The sequence below is a fragment of the Struthio camelus genome, chromosome 18 (genome assembly GCF_040807025.1).
Source record: "Struthio camelus isolate bStrCam1 chromosome 18, bStrCam1.hap1, whole genome shotgun sequence".
In the NCBI taxonomy this organism is placed as follows: Eukaryota; Metazoa; Chordata; class Aves; order Struthioniformes; family Struthionidae; genus Struthio; species Struthio camelus.
Genome location: NC_090959.1, coordinates 18,069,150 through 18,087,983, shown reverse-complemented (window position 1 = coordinate 18,087,983; position 18,834 = coordinate 18,069,150). Strand labels below are relative to the sequence as shown.

The 18,834-nt window shown below is 60.7% G+C and overlaps 2 protein-coding genes across 5 annotated transcripts in view; one reads left to right on the top strand and one right to left on the bottom strand.

The window, feature by feature from the left end:
- Positions 1 to 16,048, bottom strand: part of HELZ2 (helicase with zinc finger 2) — a 34,926-nt gene extending 18,878 nt beyond the window's left edge. Inside the window, exons 1-5 of one of the 4 annotated variants that reach the window (XM_068912197.1) lie at positions 15,983 to 16,048; positions 2,390 to 3,531; positions 2,045 to 2,228; positions 1,463 to 1,570; positions 210 to 733 (exon numbers count right to left, since the gene is read on the bottom strand). In XM_068912197.1, the coding sequence (XP_068768298.1) occupies positions 210 to 733; positions 1,463 to 1,570; positions 2,045 to 2,228; positions 2,390 to 3,393 (1,820 nt within the window). In that variant the 5' untranslated portion in view covers positions 3,394 to 3,531; positions 15,983 to 16,048. Of the gene's footprint in view, positions 1 to 209; positions 734 to 1,462; positions 1,571 to 2,044; positions 2,229 to 2,389; positions 3,532 to 3,978; positions 4,040 to 12,005; positions 12,099 to 13,466; positions 13,667 to 15,982 lie in introns of those variants that run through there. The other 3 variants (XM_068912194.1, XM_068912195.1, XM_068912196.1) reach the window with 3 other exon arrangements.
- Positions 4,920 to 17,655, top strand: LOC138061557 (uncharacterized). Its single transcript, XM_068912973.1, has 3 exons — positions 4,920 to 5,056; positions 15,972 to 16,781; positions 17,527 to 17,655. The coding sequence occupies exons 1-3, from the start codon at positions 4,920 to 4,922 to the stop codon at positions 17,639 to 17,641; spliced, it is 1,062 nt and encodes a 353-aa protein (XP_068769074.1). The 3' UTR covers positions 17,642 to 17,655.
- Positions 17,656 to 18,834: the final 1,179 nt, after the last annotated feature.

Here is an 18,834-nt window from a genome sequence, read left to right as displayed (position 1 = left end):
CAGCCCTTCCCTGCCTATGACTAACCAGCAAGACACCTTTCTTGGCAGCTTTCCATTTTTCTGGGAACGTCCAACAGGTGTCTGAGGACCAAACCCGAAAGAGATGGAGACTAGATCTTCAATAGTTGCACGGCACCAAGGACAGGGTTAGCAATGGGTCTGTGATCCACAGCTAGCAGGACTCCTTTGGATACACAACAGGTACTTACTTGGCAATGAGAGCCTGTTCGGCTTCTTCTTCCCGGAAGAGGAAGTTGTGCATCCTGTCCCTGTATGTGAGACGGGTGATGGGAGGACTTGCACCACCCTCATGCCGAAAGTCCAGAGAGAGAGCAGGTGGTTTGTATCTGGCCAGCAGATCCACCTCATCACTGGTCCTTAGCACGCTGGGAACGATGACCCTGTTACCACTGTGCCATCGCACAAAGTTCACAGGACGGATGCTCTCTCTACTGGCTGGGATCTGCCGAGGAAGCTCCCGCTGGCCCACCTTGGCCCGGATTTTCTGGATGAGGACAGGGCGGCTGCCAAAGTCAAACACCACCCACTGCTCGAAGACTCCCAGTGTGCAGCACTCCATGCAAACCTCCACCAAGGATGTGTTCGGGGAGGAGGGCAGAGTGCTCAGGTGCTCCCCCCTAATGTAGTGGAGGCCCCGTGAAAATCCATCCCCTGAGAGGTAGAAGGTGACTCCAGGTTCCCTCTTCAGTAGCGCCACATGCTTCAGAGGCATCTGCCAGTTGAGGAGACAAGAACACATCGTGACGTGTGGACCCAATGGCTCATGAGATCTTCCCAGTAGCGTTCCCTATCAAAAGCTGGTGCAGGACCTGAACATCACACCAAATCTACACAGCGTTCTTGCAATTCTCCAGAAAGGAACTTATTCCTTGCGTAATCCCATAGCAATTACTTTAAGCTTTAAAAAAAAAAAAGCTCAGGTTTCAGCTGTGTAACAGTTAAGACAATCTTCTATAAACGGTAAATCTCATAAGCTGGCAGAAAACAGTTAGGCCCAGCCTCTTGCCCCAACACCCAGGAAATTCTGGGTAGGAAAATAACCAAATCTTGCTATTTCTGACCACATCCAGGACATGTTCACAGCAGCTAGGTACACCGTGAGGACCTAGTACATGAGAAGAGGCAGGAGACATGGGTGACTCCATACCCCACGCAGTCACCCTGAAGAGCCACAGCGCAAGCACAAACACAGGCCATGACAGCCCATGCTCAGGGTGAGAGTACCTTCTCCTCAGCAGGCTCCAGAACACTTGACACGTCTTATTTGGACATCCCAAAATCCCTATGCTTGTGCTAAGACCCCTCACAGAGAGAAAAAACAAACAAACCAACCAACCAAAACGAGGGGCCGTGCACAGAAGCAGGTGCTCTCACCAAGAGCCACCATGGTCACCAAGAGCCACCATGGTCTCAGTCTCTCTTCACACAGAATTAAACTTACCTGGGCGTGAACTCTGAACTTCCACCTGTATTTCATCCTCCTGTCCTCCGACTGCACGTGCAGGGGCTGCTCACATGTAACCGTAACACCGTCAACGTGCTCAGCCATCTATAGGAGAGGCACAAGAGGAGGGGGGCTGAGGGCAATACTCCAGGGACAAACTACCGAGCCTTCCACCTGACCATCTTCATCCCTTGCTTTTATGCTACCTTCTTCCCAGACTGGACCAGCAGTAAATTCTCGCAGCTCAGAGTAGAAAAGGGGACAAACACTGATGTTCAGTTTTTCCACATAGCAGCCTCAGGAAATAAAAGGACACAAGGCAGAGCAGCCTAGCTGGGCAAATAGTGAGGCTCTTTTATACTCAGGTTGCCATCTCTAAAGGGGCTGAAGAAACAGCGACGGCAACGTGCCTTTCCAGAGCTTTCTGCATCTCACCCACCTCCAGCAATTAAACCATTAGAAACGTGAACCGTTGGTTTCATTCCCAAGTTCTCACACAAGAGACTTCACACGCACCACTGGCAGAAGCGCTCTGCTCCAGAAAACTAACTTGCTCCCCACCCTCAGCCCAGCACTTACAATGAACACTTCATTGGAGCACTTCTGGTACTCAGCAATGAGCCGATCCTGGTAGGATAAAAGCCCGTCCTTCATGGCCTGTTTCTTTTTCTTTACGGCAACCTTCACCCTCTGGATCCACTCCTGCAGCTCCTCAGTGGAATGGGCCTTGGTGCAGCTATTGCCAATTTCACACACCTCTGCTCTGTAAGGAAAGAAGCCTTGCGCGTTCGACCCATGCCAAAATGAAGCAGCCCACCGCCCCCTCCCCAGTTCCACGCATCCTGAGGCTGCAGGACCTGTGGGCAGGGAGCAACCAGAGAGCTGCCAGAACTTCTCACTCGCTGCGCAAGGCTGACGTCTTACCTGCTGCACAGCGAGAATTTCGTCAGCCCGAGAGGAGGCACGCGGTGAACCCACTGGACGGTGGTGTCGGCCGAGACCATCTGCACGTGCTCCATGGAGGAGCAGTGGTTCTCGAAGCTTTCCTGAGAGCTGAAGGTCACCAGGCAGACCCGACAGTAGAATTGAACCAGAGGAGGTGTCGCCTGCTCGCCGTTCTCGCTGCACGTCTCCGAGGCTGGCAGCAGATCCGAGCGAGCCAAGCCGTACTTCCTCTCCGCCTGCCACACGGCCATCTCCACATCGCTGTGTGCGTAGTGGCACCGCTGAAGGCTGTGCTTGCACGGCTCGCCCTTGGAGACATATCTGCAGTAGCTCAGGGCCGGGATGAACTCAGGGCACGGCCGGATGGCAGTGTACTGCTTCTTCCTCCGACCGTCAGACATCACATGCACCAACAGCGGGCTCCAGGTCCGGTGGTACTCGCAGAGCCGTGCCTGGCCACCCATGGAGATCTGCTGAGGACTTCCATAAAAGCAATGTTTGCAGATCTCCTGGAAGTGTCCCCCAAACTCACTCATGATGTCCCCCGCAGCGCTGGCCAGGTCCGGCAGGGGGAAGCCATTGGGGCAGCTGGCTAGCTGGGCCTGCAGGACCTCAGCCTTCAGCATGCGCCTCTCCAGCTCGTGCTCCCGCTCAAAGTTCCACACCATCGCCTCCTCCGGGCTCCAGGCAAAGGTGCACTGGTTCTTGTGCTTGCTGCAGCCCAAGCCCATGATGTAGTATCGGCAGACCGCATAGCGGGCTGGGTTGGGGAAGCCCGGCCGCCTGGACACCTTCCTCCAGGCCGTGTTCCTCTTGTTCTTGTACCTGGCAAGGAGGATCTCGTACATGCATTTGTGCTCCACCTCTTTCAACCGGTAGGTAATCTCGTTTTCTTTCACGCTGCATTTTGAGCACACCAGGCACAGCTCCAGCTGCCGCTGGAGGCAGTCCAGCGGCACGGAGAGGCCATTCGCCATGGGCATTGTTGGTGGTGGCCAAGCGAAACAGAATTCACACAGAAAAGCTTCTAAAAGTAGATCCAGGGTTCAGGAGGCGCCATAGAGCAGGCTGTGTCCTAGTTCACCACGTACCTGCTGGCCATTGGTGCGAGTTCACAAAGCCTGACAAAGAAACAAGGAACAAGAGAGTTAGCAGGAAACGTTCGCCTGCCTCTCTACTGCATGCACTTTGAGACATTAAAATAACCCAGCCCAGCTCATCAGCTTCCTGAAAGTACCTAGGAACCTCAGCCCACAAAAGAAAACAAACAGCAAACAGAAAACAAACAAACAGAGTCAGCCAGAAGAGACATCCTCAGCGCTCAGAAACATTTGGGGTCTGTTGCTCACTCAGCCCGGCTCCATCCAGAGTCCCGGGGGAGCGCGTCCTGCGGGACGCGCCGCCCGGGGCAAGCGAGGGGCTGCGGAGCCAGGAGGGCACTCGGGATGGCTCGGCTCGGTCCTCGGGGCGCCGCAGGCTGCAGACCTTCGGCCCACAGCCTTTACCGCCGAACCCGGAGCAGCCCGCTCCGGTGGAGCCTGCCCTGGAGGACCAGGCACGTTGCAGACCTGAGCGCCAGCAGCCCGTCTCTGCGCCTGGGGCCGGCCTCCTCCCAGCTCATGGCCTGACAATCCGACTTCCTCTTCCCGCGCCGGGCACCTCCCCCCTTCTCTTTTTGCTCCTGCCAACTTTCTCTTTCTTTTTCCTGCTCTCCCTCCTCCCAGCCCTTCCTCTTCCCAGCCTGGGCCCTGCTGAGACGCAGCAGGGCAGCACCAGGGCCACCCCACGCTGCGCAGAGCAGAAAGCCAGGCTGAGCCCCGCTCCGGCCCTACCCCCCCGCGGCAGGCAAGAACCATTGGGATCAACAACGCAACAGCCCCCTTCGCGCTCGCGTCCAGCAGCTAAGAGCAGGAGATGGGCATGCTGGAACAGCCGCTCAGCCCGCACCTCGCACGGGCGGCAGCTCGATAAACATCCTGTTTGGTCGGCTGCCGGGAGCTCCGGCTCCAGCTGTGAACGAGGTGACTCACTGCTGGGTGCACGGTCCCGCCGAAATGGGTCACACGCGTTTTGCAAGCAGTTTCCTGGGTAACCAGCGGCCGGGAGCATCCCTGGCAAAGATGCTCGGGGCTCTGGAGGGAGCGAGGGCAGCGGGCTCTGGAGCCGCTGCCGGGCAGCTTTGCGTGGTCCAAGCCGCTGGCCTGGCCACAGACCCAGGGCGCCCGACGGGGGGGGGTCCGCGGGCAGGGCGAACGCCCTGCCGTCAAGCAAAGGATCCGGCCTCGTGGTGAGCACCCACCTCGTGCTGCGACCAGCTCGGGCTCCGACCGCAAAGGACTGGCTCTCTAGCAATAAAGGGGAAGAGCAGTATTTATAACTGCAGCCCTGCAAACAACAGAGCAGGGCGTCAAACTTTGCACTGCTTCTATATAGATACTTTTCACCTAGAGGTTCCCCCCACCGCCAATTAACGATTCTTTGCCCAGCGCTGGGGCAACCGTGGTGCTCGATGCTGGCAGAGGCGGGCAGCCGGCTGGATGCCGCAGCTGCTGTTCCAGCGAAGGCTGCGGAGACAGCGCGGGCAGCAAAGCACCAAGCCGAAACTTCCCCAGGGCAGCAGCTGGAGCGCTACCCAGCCGTGCCAGGGTGTGGGTAGTGAACTACCCACATCATATCCCAGTGCCACAGCCTCCATTCACTGCCAAGCCAGAAGGGCAAGGAAGAGGCCACCTCACCCCACCTCTCTGCAGTGCGTTAGGTTGAACACACGCTTGCGGGAAGAAATACCGACGCTGTTTATCTTTCAAGGCCTGGCAGAAATCCTGGCTCTGTGCAATATTGCTACTTTCTGTTTGAAGAAGCTACTAAACTCCACAGCAGAGTCACACAGCAGCATTAGTTTTTCCTCTCCGAAGATCCAGTTCACTATGTCATGCCTGCAGTTCTTCGTATCAACAGCTCGCTCATCCCTGACTCATCCCTGCCTGTTTATTTCAAGACCTTTACTTAAAGCACAGCAGATATTGCATGCAGACTGCAAGGCCTCCCTTAGAAGAGCTGCACGAGGTTGTTAGCAGAACAGCAGCCCAGCCCTTGCTACGGGAGGACACGCCGGCTGCGCCTGTCCGGCCTCTTGCCTTGGATCTATAAATTGTTCAAACCTACAGAATCTAGTAGGGACCATCTTGGTCCTGCGCGTGCTGTGTCACGCTGATACCCAGGCCTGAACCCCTACAGAGCTGCTGGCCACGACGGTACAAGCGCTAAGGAAGACGGCAGTCCCTGGCCTGCCACTGCACAGAAATCAAGAGCTTTCTTTGCCTTCTGGTCCTGCCATAAACCCCGCAAACGGTCTGGAGCAAATCATTTCAGCCCAGCACCGCCTCTAGCCGGGGCAATCACCTCCCCACTCTCCTCTCTGGATGCTGAAGGAAGAGGCACCTTTGGGCAGGGACTGGTCCCAGCTGGTCCCGGCACTGCTGGGAGGGAGCAGCCCTGCTTCCCGACAGCACCCGGCCCCGCAAGCGCTCACAGCCGCTGGCACACAGCTATAGTCCCGCTGGCAACCAACTGCCCGTCTCCCAGGCTATGAAATGGAGACGCGTGCCGAGAACGAAAGGATCTGCTCGGACCAGAGCCAGCTCGCTTCAGCCTCAGCAGAGGAAGTCTCCTCCAGAAGCAACTTTCCTGCCCCATGGTTGCAAACGGGCAAAAAGCAGAAGATGATTGGCCAGTTTTGATACATTTTTCTGTAACATGCTCAAGCAGCTCTAGCAAAACCCGCTGAGCCTGACTGCCAAAGGCCAGGGCCAGACCAGCCACCTCGGCTCGGCAAGTCACAGATGGCTCCCCAAGGCCAGAGCAGCCCTGCGAGAAAGATAACTGAGCATCTCGCCCAGGCTCAGCAAGGAGACTTGTCAGGGGTATGGAAAAGTAAAGGGGATGCAGAGGGAGCAGAGGAGCCAAGCGGCGCCAGGCATCACACGGGCGCATTGAGACAGGGACCCTGCAGCCCCCAGCACCACTGGGCTCCCACCCCGGAGAAGTGGCAGGCAGATGGAGGTGACGCAGGTGGACCTCAGCAGCCAAGGACAGAGACCAACCATGGTGACTGCTCGTGCCTCAGATCGGCCTGCATGGGGTAGGGAAGACCACCAGGATTTGCACGGGGGCCCCAAGGAATGGATTAGACAAGGAATCAGAGTTTCAGCAACAAACTCTGTCAACAAGTCATGCCCTGCTCTTCCCCCAAGGCCTCTGGCAAGACTCGTTCCTGCGTTTCTGAACTGCTCTGCAGCAACAGCAGCCTCCTGTTGCCCAAGTCCACCGGGAGGAAACGCCCTTTGGAGACAACAATCATGGCAGGTCCAGGCCATTCCACTGGTGCTCCAAGCATGGAGACTTCTAGGCTGGAGAAGCTGAAATGTCCTTCAAGCCCCATATTAACCAAACTCCACGACTGCCTCTGTGACCTGCTGGAGTTAAAGGACGCAGCAGAGGTTTTGGTGCTACCTGACTGCCAATTGAACTGGAGAAAGTGTTTCACATCGACATGAAATAAGCTGGAAAACAGTAGGAATACAGGAGACTACCAGGCCGAGTGGGACAGCCGAGAGCATGGTCTAACGGCACACACGGATGCTCTAGTGATGCCAAATAACAAAGCAAAGGCAACGCAACTGCCTCGGGGTCAGAGACCCTGAACTCAAGGGCTGCTCTCTCCAAACCACAACAGAATTTTTAACAGCTTCAAAACCTTTGATTGGGGCTATAGTTTTTTTGGCATCAGCTGCAAGCTAGCTACTTTCAGTATTTTGTTTCCAGCCAGAGGCTCTGGCTTGCTGAACATCAAACTCCTATTTTGCTTAACAAATCACCTCATCATCATAAAAAGTCAGTACCGAGAGGTGTATGTGGTAGAGCGCAGAAAGGCCCTCTCCACTCAGGGCTGCACAGCTGTGCACTGCATCCCACAGCTCCATCCCTGGAAGAGCTCTGCGGGGCTACATGCACTCCTCAGCAGGCATCCACAGGGCATCCTGCACACGCTTCGAAAGAGGCAATAAAACCCCCGTCCATCAGGAACCGATGCAGCTGTTTCAAGAAAAATGGTCTGTGCCCAAGCGTTGCTTCATGGGAACACCAAGGGGGGCTGGGGAAAGGCAGGCAACGCCACCTTTGAGTGGGGCAAACGTTCCACCTACTGCCGCATGGGCAGACTACTCACTGCTGTTTGAAGCGCAATGTTAAGAGCTGTTACTACTGCCTTTGTTTCATTCAGGCAGCAAGGAATCACTAAGAAGCTGCCCCAGGACAAAAACAAACACACCACTGCATGGCCCGAGGGAAGAGATCTTAGCAACGCAGCTGAGGCCTCTCTTGGGGCACGTCCACGTTACACAGAGCTGGATGGCGCAGGTGATGCCAAAGCGCCTTCTCAGTCTGAAATGGCTTGGTTACAAGAGTCGGGGCCACCGCGTTTGCCCCACACTCCCGTGGGACCAGAGCGCTGCTCTAACAGCACTCAGGACCAGCTGGGGTACCTCTGCCTGGAGGGGCATTTCCCATGCACACCATCCGGCGGGTGGTGGGAAGAGCTAGCGTGGTGTCAGCAAGGAAGAAGGGTTTACGGTTCCACCATTGAGCTGCTCTGCAGGTCAATACACAGTAACCACCGCTGCTTTCACTGAGGCTTTTTTTTTTCCACCCACAGATCTACACTGCCAAAACTCAGCTACTCAGGGACCGACTCTCAAGACTGCCTCTTGCCCTGGCAATTTTACAACATCCGCATGGCCCAGACATGTAGGACATGCTCTGCATCTCTGGAGTCTACAGCGAGCAGAGGGCCCCTTGTAGGCGTGGGAGAGACACGGCAGAGAGCTCTCCTCTCTGCAAAGGGGCTGCCCTTTCTCTGGAGCCCTGCTATCGCAGGTATCAAGGTTAGCATTACCACCTGCAGAGGAAAGGATGCACACAAACAGTTCTTTCAAGCATGGGCAGCACCTCAGCAAAATCCTGCTTAGGGAAGGTAGGGCCCAGCACCACCCGGGTGTCAAAAATTGGTGGAGAAAGGCAATCACCAGCTCAAGAGCTAGTAATGTTTCATTGCCATATTTCACGGTGGGTATTTGAGAGGCGCCTAATGAAGCCAAGCTGCTCGAGCCGAACTGAACGCTGGGAGAGCGGGACGAGGGCTGGCGAGCTTGTGCGCACAGCTCTGCCCCAGGCAAGGTTGTCAGGTTGCAAACCGAGCACTTGGTTCCTGGAACAAACGCTGTCCCCCCACGCACCCAAATCAAGGCACAAATGCGCCATTTCTGCAGGCTTAGCATGCTGCAATAACGCCGTGAAGGGTCTGGCAAGCGCCAGAGCTGGCACAAAGCAGGGGCAGGCGGGAGGGTAGGGCAGGACCACAACAACGGGCGGTTAGATGGGTTTCAGGCTGCTGTTGAACCACAGCCAGGAGAAACGCCCCGCGCCTGGATCCAAGAATTCTGCGCTTGCAGCAGCCAAATGCCGAGGTCACACTCAAGCTTTCAGAGCGTTTCAGCTCCTTTGAAGTCGACGGGGGTTAGGAGCATGTTCCTGAGCCCTGCTGAATCGGTGCTTATATATCTCCAGCATCTGTGGCTTTGGGAAAACTTCAGTTTCCCTCTGAGAGCAGAATTTCACCTTCCTTCCTTTGGAGGGCTCTTCCTTAGAAGTCCACTGGGGAAAGACTCTTATGTTCAGGATTTGTGCAACATCTGGCACAGTGGAAACTCAGACACTGGTGAAAACTCCAACATACCTCCGCAATACAAAAGGCAGGGGATGAAAACTGCTCATGGGCACTCAGCTCCACCAGCGCAGAGCTGAGAAGGAGCTAGGCCTCCCGTTTCTAGCACTCCGAACCCAACAGTGTCCAGGAGGACTGTGGCAAAGGAGATGTGGTCCTGGAACACTGGGATAATAACATAACCCTTCTTGGTGACATGGTTGGAGAAACACCAATAAAGACTGAACAGGACAGCCTAGGTGTTGTTAGTATTCATGCCAATGGGAGGACATGCCAATCTGAAGAAGCCAAGAGGGAATATTCTGGCCTTAAAGGGTCAAATCTGTTACTGTTTATCATCATCTTCTTTTTTTCTTTTCTTTTTTTTTTTTAGAAACAATTAGATTTTGAGCAAGCTCTCAGAAGAGGCCCTCTGTCTGGGTCCAGCGGTAGGAGAACTGCGAAATTCCCTCTTAAAATCTCAGTGGAGCATCAGCATTAAAACCAAATTAAAGCCCTGTTCTCTGTCCAAACATCTTAGAACAGAACAGAAAGGAGAGAGGAAAAGAAAAAAAAACCACACTCATTCTTTACAGAAGTCCTGAAAAGCATGGCCTAGCATTTAAAGCTACTTATAGCCTTCTGATGGGCAAAAGAAGTCGCTCTTGCAAACAGAGAGAAGTTGGTTTATTAAACCACCAGCTCAGCTTGCTTGCAGAGGCTTACTGCCCCATCGGGATGAACACCGGCCCCTCTCACAAGCTGCGTTTATCCCTCTCCAGACAGCGGCCCTCGAACCCGCTGCCGGGCCCTGTTCTGCCCCTCTCCCAAGGGATCGGGACTCCGGCGCGCAGCGTCCGCGCTACTGCCTGCCCTGCCGCTCGCTGGCAGCCCCACCGAAACGCGGCCTCGCGGCGAGCATCCCCTCCCCGCTCGGGAAGTCGCGTCTTCAGGTCAGGGACGGGGCACGTTACGTGCGAACAGCGTCCTCCGCGGAGCCCTCCCCTCTGCCGGCGGCCTCCCGGGGCTAGAACGATGCCCGGGCTAATTACATTTCCCTGGAAATGCAGATTTAAAGCCTGGCCTCCTGCACGCCTGCAACAGGGAAACGTTCACTGCACCTCCGTGGCCGAGCTCTGCCGCTCAGCGCCCTTTAGCGGCCCCGGCCCCGACGGCGCCGCGAGGAGCCTGGAAGGCCGGTGGCCTGGCGTCCTTTTGCTAGGTCTGGCCTTGATTAATTATTGACAAGAGATTATGCAACGCGCGGCGCGGGAGCGAGCCAAGTGCCCCCTGGTCGGGCCGAGCACGGGGACAGCCTCTGCCCCACCACGTCGGCTGGGCCGGGCCGGCGGCGCACCCACGGCCACGGCCGCCCCGCGGCACCCTGGCCGCCCCGCGTCCCCACGCCTGTTAGCCCCCGGCCGAGCATCGGACCGGCCCAAGCCGCGCAAGGAGTTTTTCCCTTGCGGCCGCGAGCGCTCAGAGGAGCCGTGGGAGCGACCAGCGCCAGCATCTCCGACCGCACCGCGACCGGCCCCGGCTGCTGGGGAAGGGTTTGGCAACGCGAAACGAGCTGCCTCGCGCACGCTGCCCCGTGCTGCTCCCTCCCTAGCGGCCCATCTGGTTGCAGTTATCCTCATCCCTATGCCGAGGTGACGGTCCCTCTCCAGCAAAACCAGCTTCAGTAGCTCCTGGTGCCCCCACCTCCCCCCCAGGCTCTTTCAACAAGCCAATCGGCTCCACGTCCCAGAAGAGCCATCCCGGCAGCCCGAGCGTGCAGTGCAGGGCCCCTAGAGAGCGGGCACGGTCCAACCAGCTTTGCCGCGGGAAGAAGCATCCCTGAAGCCGCTGCCCGAGAGGGCGGGAGAGCACTTCCCCCCCCCCCCCCCCCGCCGCAGACTTGTGTGCAGCACCCTGCACGCTGGGGCTCGTCCGTGCAGAGCTGTGCGGCACCAGCAATCACAGCTATTGCATGCAACTTATCAGAGTTTAAAAAGTCTGCTAAGAGCCCACAGACCACATCCCCAAAACTCTGACGCGCCAGCTCAGAGGGGGAGTAAATGGACCTCGGGGATTGTTCGCACAAGGCGGCCTGGCTGCTCCCTGCTACCTGGACCAAGGCTTTGCGCCCAGGTAACTTCTGCGCCCCAAGAACTGCACCCTGACCATGATCTCGCTGCAGCCTGTCCCCAGAAGGGCTCCAGCACGGGCAGGGATGCTGAGAGGCAGGCAGGGAGCAGGCGAGGGCTGAGCGGGCTGTGCACCCTGCACTATGCCCTAGAGCGCCCCAGGGCACCCTGTGCCCTAGATCATGCTGCACCCCAGGGTGCCCTATGCCCTGTAGCGCACTGCACCCAGCCTGTGCCCCGGAGCACTCTGCAGCACCCTGTACCTTGCAGCACTTCAGAGCACCCTGCAGCCAGGAGGCACCCTACAACACCCCAGAGCATCATGTAACCGCAGAGCACATCGGGCTCTTGCAGCATCCCAGAGCACCCTGCAACCCCGGAGCACCCCAGAGTGCCTTCACCCCCGCAGCACTCTGAACCGCGGAGCACCCTGCACCCTTGCAGCACCCCAGAGGCCCTGCAAATTCGTAGCACCCCATACTCCCGAGCACCCCAAGGCACCCTGTACCCTTGCAGCACCCCGTAGCCCTGCAGCACCCCAGACCACTCTGCACCCCTGCAGCATCCCAGAGCACCCGGCATCCTTGCAGCACCCCGCAACCCCTGAGCATCCCAGGGCACCCTGCACCCTTGCAGCACCCCGGGGCACCCGGCACCCCGGCGGCACCCCCGACCCGCCGCCGGCGCCCGCGCCGCTCGCTCTCACCGCCGCCGGGGCCGCTGCGCTCGGGGCTCCGGGCTCGGCGCCTGCCGCCGCCGCCGCCGCCGCCGGTTTTGTTTCTGGGGCCTCCCCGCATTCAAACCGGGGCCGGACTTCTCGGAAATTGCATCACGGCGGCCCCGCCCGCCCGCCGCCGGCGCGGGGGGAGCCGGCGGCAGCGGCGGCACCGGGCGAGACGCGGCCGGGCCCCGCTCGCCCTCCCCGCCCCGCCGGGCACCCGCCCCGGCCGCCCGGTTATCGGGGGCGGGGGGGGCGCACCCCCGGCCCCGCTGCCCCTGCACCCCCAGACCCGCTGCCCCTGCACCCCGGTTATCAGGGTGTGGGGTCTGCACCCCCAGACCCGCTGCCCCTGCACCCCGGTTATCAGGGTGCAGGGTCTGCACCCCAGTCCTGCTGCCCCTGCACCCCAGTTATCAGCGTGAAGGGTCTGCACCCCCTGACCCGCTGCCCCTGCACCCCGGTTATCAGGGTGCAGGGTCTGCACCCCAGTCCTGCTGCCCCTGCACCCCAGTTATCAGCGTGAAGGGTCTGCACCCCAGTCCCACTCCCCCTGCACCCCGGTTATCAGAGGGCAAAGGTTTGCACCCCAGACCTGCTCCATTGGCAGCCCGGTTATCAGGGTGCGGGGTCTGCACCCCCAGACCCGCTGCCCCTGCACCCCGGTTATCAGGGTGTGGGGTCTGCATCCCCAGTCCTGCTGCCCCTGCACCCCGGTTATCAGGGTGCGGGGTCTGCACCCCAGTCCTGCTGCCCCTGCACCCCAGTTATCAGCGTGCAGGGTCTGCACCCCTTGACCCGCTGCCCCTGCACCCCGGTTATCAGGGTGCAGGGTCTGCACCCCAGTCCTGCTGCCCCTGCACCCCAGTTATCAGCGTGAAGGGTCTGCACCCCAGTCCCACTCCCCCTGCACCCCGGTTATCAGGGTACAGGTCTGCACCCCCAGTCCTGCTCCCCCTGCACCCCGGTTATCAGGGTGCAGGGTCTGCACCCCAAGACCCACTCCCCCTGCACCCCAGTTATCAGGGTACAGGTCTGCACCCCCAGTCCTGCTCCCCCTGCACCCGTTATCAAGGTGTGGGGTCTGCACCCCAGATCTGCTCTCTCTGCACCCCAGTTATCAGAGTGTGGGGTCTGCACCCCAGTCCCACTCCCCCTGCACCCCGGTTATCAGAGGGCAAAGGTTTGCACTCCAGACCCACTCCACTGGCACCCCAGTTATCAGGGTGTGGGGTCTGCACCCCCAGTCCCACTGCCCCTGCACCCCGGTTATCAGGGTGCAAGGTTTGCACCCCAGCTCTGCTCCCCTTGCACCCATCAGCTCACGAGGCTGGACCTTCCCATCCCTGGTCCTTCCCCCCCACTCCCCCCCCCCCGACAAAGCCGCCCCGCTCCTGTCCCGCTCCCACCGCGAGCGGCGGCGATGCGCGCCCGGCACGCCGGCCCTACCCTGCCTCGTCGCCCCGATCCCGCGCCTGCTGCTTGGGGACCAGCCGCAGGTCCGCGGGGCAGGCACAGGCGCGCTCCGCCGCGCTCGGCCCGGCGCGCCGGCGAGTCCCCGCGCCGCCTCCGCTCCGAACGCCCGGCCGATGCTGAAGCTGCCCGGGCAGCGCGCGTCTCGAGCCCGGCGAGCAGCACGCGGCTGGGCGAGGAGCCGGACTGCCGCTGCTTAAAAAGGGCTTCCGGCTGGGGCAAGGCTGCCTGCTTTCCTTTCTGTTCGTCATCAGCAGTTTCAATTTCTATTCCCTTCCCTGCCTGAAGACACGCACCCAACTGCAGAAAGTTCAAAGTCAAGCCAAAAAAAAAAAAAAAAAACCCAAACCAAAACAAACCCAAACACCCCCAGCAGCCAGCGCTCGCCGAGCTGCAAACAGGCTCCTTCGCAGCAGGCTTTGCATAACTTCATTACAAAGCGCCCGGGCTCCACCGCGGCACCCGAGCACCAGCGGGCTCGGTGCCGGGCGGCCCGGAGGCTGCGCAGCCCTTCGGCTTTGCAGCCCTCCGGCTTCGCTCCCCGGCCCGCTGCCGCGGGGGCTGCGGCTCACGCCGCTCTCTGAGCCGGCGAGCGCGGCAGCGGCGAGCGCAGCAGCGCTCACCTGGAGCAGAGCGCGCAGCCAGCGCCACGAGCCCCCCGCCGGGAAACCGGCCCCCGCGGGAGCCGCCGGGGAGACGCGCGCGTCCATCCCCGGGCCGAGGAGACGGGCACGCTGCGAGGGCGGGCGCCCGTCGGAGCCCTCGTGCCGCCGGCAGCAGCGGCCCGGAGAAGAGACGTGCAGAAGCAGCAAGGCCGGGAGCGTTTGCTGCGCTCCAGGTCGGCGGAGCGACGCCGCGACGCCCCGGCGGTGCCGCTCAGCGTTATCTCGGTGCCGACGGCGGCTGTCAGTTCTGGAAAGCTGCCGGAGCAGCGGCTGCAGCACGCTTGCGGACGCGAGCAACTAGCAAAGCCGACAGGTCGCGGAGGGAAAGACGGCGCCCGAGTGCTGCCCTCCGCCAAGAGGCGCGGGAAAGGTGCGAGCAGCCCGCGCGGGGCGCGCGCCAGCGCCCGGCCTCCCCGCCGCAGCAGGGAAGGGGCCGCGCGGGCTCCCGGCCGGCAGCTTTAGGGGGATCTCGTGCAGCCGGGGCAGTGAACCTGGCGGGACCCCAGGCCCCCCGAGCGGCCCGGGGGGCTGCGCCAGCCCAGGGCCCCGGGGGCTTTCGCGCCCGCCAAGCCGCTGCGCCAGCCCAGCTCCTCCTGCTCCCGCCTCGGGGCTGTTTTGGCAGCGAACGAACAATTAGCGAGCTCTTGTTGGACAAGGGCGCGCTGCGGGCAGATAAGGCGGAGGTGGGAGAGGCCGGCGGCGGGCGCCCTGGCACAGCAGGACGGGCCGGCCGGACCCCGCACCGCCGGCTCGCGGGAGCTGAGCTTAGCGGGTGGGATGGTCCTGCTCGGCGGGGACGAAAGCAAGCGGAGAGGCCGGGGGGGGGGCTTGGTTTCTGGCGGGGAGAGGGGCAGCGGCGTCCCCCCGCCGCAGCTGCGAGCGCTGCGTGGGCGGCTGCCGTGCAAACCGCCCGGCGAAGGGCGGCCGGAGCGGGAGGGAGAGAGGAGACAGGGCGAAGCGGGCGTTCTGGCAGCGCCGGGCGCCCGGACCCTCCGCTCGGCCCCCGCGAGCATCGGCCGCGGCCCCGGGAGCGACGGGGCAAGGGCAGGAGGGGCGCGAGGTGGCGGGGGGGGGGGGGGAAGGAGAGCCCCGGCCCCGTGTTTGCTGGGTTTAGATAAAGGCGGCGGCAGGAAGGGCCCGCGTTTCGGTTTCCATTTCCGCGCCCTGCAGCCAGGGCCCGGAGGGTTTGGGGTGGGTGCGGTGCCCGTTGCTCCTCCTGGGGAGGGCGCCTTGCAGCCAGAGGTGCACCGAGCTCGTCCAGCCCTCGGGCTCCCTGGCTTCGCTTTTCTTAGCGCCGAGATCAGATAAGCCAGGGCCAGGAGGACCCCCGCGCTGACCTTACGGAGGGGGAGCCAGGACATCTGCAACGGGAACATCAGCTCCAGCAAGGCGCCCACCCGCAGCAGGGAGGCCGGGGGGGGGGGGGCTGCGCTCCTGCCGGGGCGGCCCCAGGGTGAGGGCCGGGCGCCCACCCGCAGCCCCCCGCCGCTCCTGCAGATGCCTGGATGAGAAAACGAAAGCGGCTGCTCCTCCCTTTCCTTGCAGCCGGCGAGGAAGCAGGACCTCGGAGGCGAACGGCGTCGCCGCAAGCGAGCGAGCGCGCGCTCCATGCCTGGCCCCGCTCCTGGGGGGGGGGGGCGAGGGAGGGGGCCGGGGTGGGGGGCACCGGCCCTGCGGGTGTGCCCCGCGCCCGCCCGCCCGGCCCCTCCGTTCCCCCGCCAGGGCGAACTGCTCCAGCCCCAGGGCTGCACCCTTGACGCATCCAGCTCAAGGACGCTTATGCACCCGCTGCCGCTGATCATCTTGCCCTTTACAGTGACAACTTACCAGCGCCTCCCCACCCTGCTCTCGCTCCCCGACTGCCGGCAGCGCTGCCACGGAAGCAGCTCAAAGGGGTGAGGGATTGCACCAGCCAAAATTTGCCTGCAGAGCGGTCAGGGCCTGGGGAGCTGTTTACAGCCCGGGAAGCGGTGCTTCGCAGCTCCAAGCGCCTTCACGCAGCCTCGACTGCGGGTGCCCTGAAGGTAGGGGCTCCCGGCGAAGAAGTTGCCGCCTCCTGCCTGCTCCCAGCTCCATCGCTGGCACCGGTAAAGACGACTTCGCCTGGCCACGCTCGCCTCCCGGCCGCGCTGCTCGCACGAAGGCTGCCCGGCCGGGCTGCCCCGAGAGCAGGACCACCTCCCCGGCTCTGCAGGCTTCAACCCAGGACAGCCACCATCTCAGCTGGAGACGGCTGCCACCCACGCTGCTCCGGCGCACCCTCAAACGTTACACCTCTCCGAGGTGAGCCACCCCAGCAGCCCCTGGGGACAGTGCAGGATAGGGGCAGGCGAAGGGGATCGCAGTGTCCCCCCCACCACGGCTCTCGTTTCTGCTGCGACGCTCGGCTGCAGCAGGTACCCGCGAAGAGGAGCCAGGAGAGCCCCCGCGCCCTCCCGATCCTGCTGCCCCCGTCCAAATCGCAGCCCTTGGATAACCTGGGTCGGTTTGCCCAAAGCCAGCGCGAGACGGCTGGGGGCCCCAGGCGGGCAGCAGCTGGGGACGGCCGAGGGGAGCCCGAGCCCACCGCCCGGCGGGAAGGAGGGTCCACGCGAGAGCCCGGGCTCCGCCGAGAGCAGCCTTTCAGGTCCGTGGCCCTAAACGCCTTCGGTCTCGCATACTAATACTGTCAACAAGTACAAAACGGCCAAGGAAGACGTTCCCGCGCCACCACGGCGGCAGGCGGCCTGGGAAGGGGAAGGCCCCGGCCGGCCGCGAGCAGCCTCCGGAGCGAAGCCGCTCGCCCCAGGCTCAGGCCCTGCCGAGGCCGAGGGAAGCGCCAGGGCCCTCCGGGGCCACGAGGAGCACGTTCCTCTCCTCGTGACTGCGGGACGTAATGGGTTGTTTAAAAGCCGCTCTGCAAGCTCCCGTTGGTATCTTGGTATGGGGCAGATACTGCTGGGTGGAGCCGGGGTGGCACGGGGACATGCTGGCTTCACGGCACTCCACTGGAGAGCCCTTGACTCGGAAACAGCCTCTTGCATTACTTTCTTTTTTTAAACTAAAATCGGTGCTTTGCAGGCTGCGCTCTCCCCGGCCTGCCTGCAACGCAGCCACGGGCGCCCACAGCCGTTTGCTGGTGGCACCAACGGGGGCTCGGGGCTGCAAACGCTCCTGGCCCAACAGGAGCCGACCGCAGCAGGGCCGTGGGCTGCTTTCGGGGAGAAAGGACACGACCAGGCGCCCGCGCCCCGTCTCGGCAGCGGGCACCGAGGGTGGTTTAACGGCCAAGCGCAGCGGGGAAGGCACAAAGTCTTTTTAAGATACCTATTTCCTCTTTACTCACCTGACGTGAGCAGTCCTGTGTTCTTCGTTTTCTCCATCCCCTTCAGTAACGTCCGGGACCCTTTGGACAGAAGAAGGAATCGTGCTCACTGCCGGGTGTCAGACACCTCCAAAGCATCACTGGCTGCTTTGCCACTTACTCCAGGCACTCAGGATGCATGAACCGGACTGCTACCTCTCCCCTTCCTCCAAACTGGGACTGACTGCCTCTAAAGCAGGCCACCGAGGCTCCTGCAGCAGGGGCACCCTCACGCTTTTACCTTCCAAGCTTTTAGAAGGGATTCGGACCATAATTTCAAGCCTCTCTAAGTGCAAAAGGCCAACAGGACCGACCCGTTCTGGCCTGCAGCGAGGTGGGATGCTGCGGACGTTGCCTTCAGCTGGGTAGGACGGCCCAAGTCCTGGGTTCGCACGCTCGCTCTTGATGCCTAGAAACCCATCGAGTTTTTTCCACTCACACTGAAACTAGAGGAATCTGATATAGAAAATAGAGGCCTGTGCCCCACGGCCCGGAGGGAGGCTGCTGCGAGCGAGAAGCCGGGTGCTGACCCTCCCGGCACGGGCACAGGGCAGGCAAGTCACTTGTCCCCACTCAGGGGCCTTGGAAACCCGGGGCCACACGTCCGCAAGGGTCAGACTAGCTCGAGACAGACTGTGTCCATACTCCACTCTGGGAAAAGTCCTTCCACCGGCCAAGGGGGCGGAAAGGAACAGACCGGATGTTTCCATAGGGGATGAACACCCCTTTCTGCCTTTGTGCGCCCTTAGGGGAAGTAGGGGACAGGAGAGATGAAGAGACTCCTTCAGAAGGCCAGGAGATGCATGCACACCAAATTAAAAACTAGTAAATTAAAGCCTGAATATGCCTCAAGTCAACTCAACCTTATTTGCTAAGCACAAGCTAGTTTAAACGTAGGAGACTGATTTAGCCTTAGGTCCCTATGTGGGCAAAAAATCCAGGCATAAGATCCCATTCACAGCATCCACAGCAACTTGGACATGCACAGGCCAAATTAGAGAAGAAAGGGCTCACACACACACACACACGTGTGTGTGTGTGTGCGTGCGCACAGCAGAGGCAGATGTCCCTTTTCTACCTGGTGCATCTCACTCCATCCTTTTGAGCTCCTGTCTCAGCAAGCCTTTCAAGACAGTTCTACTAAGCCACATAGATCAGTTCAAAGTCAAAAGCTCCCTTAATATCAAAATTCATCCTGAAGAAAGTGTTCGTGTTCCTAGGGTTAAGTTTGAAAAGAAAGCTCTCATTGCATATGAAAACTGCAGCTCTCTGAAAATAATTAACAGGTTCCTTTCACCAACACTCTTGAAGCTAAGGCAGCTCAAGCCCTCAAGAA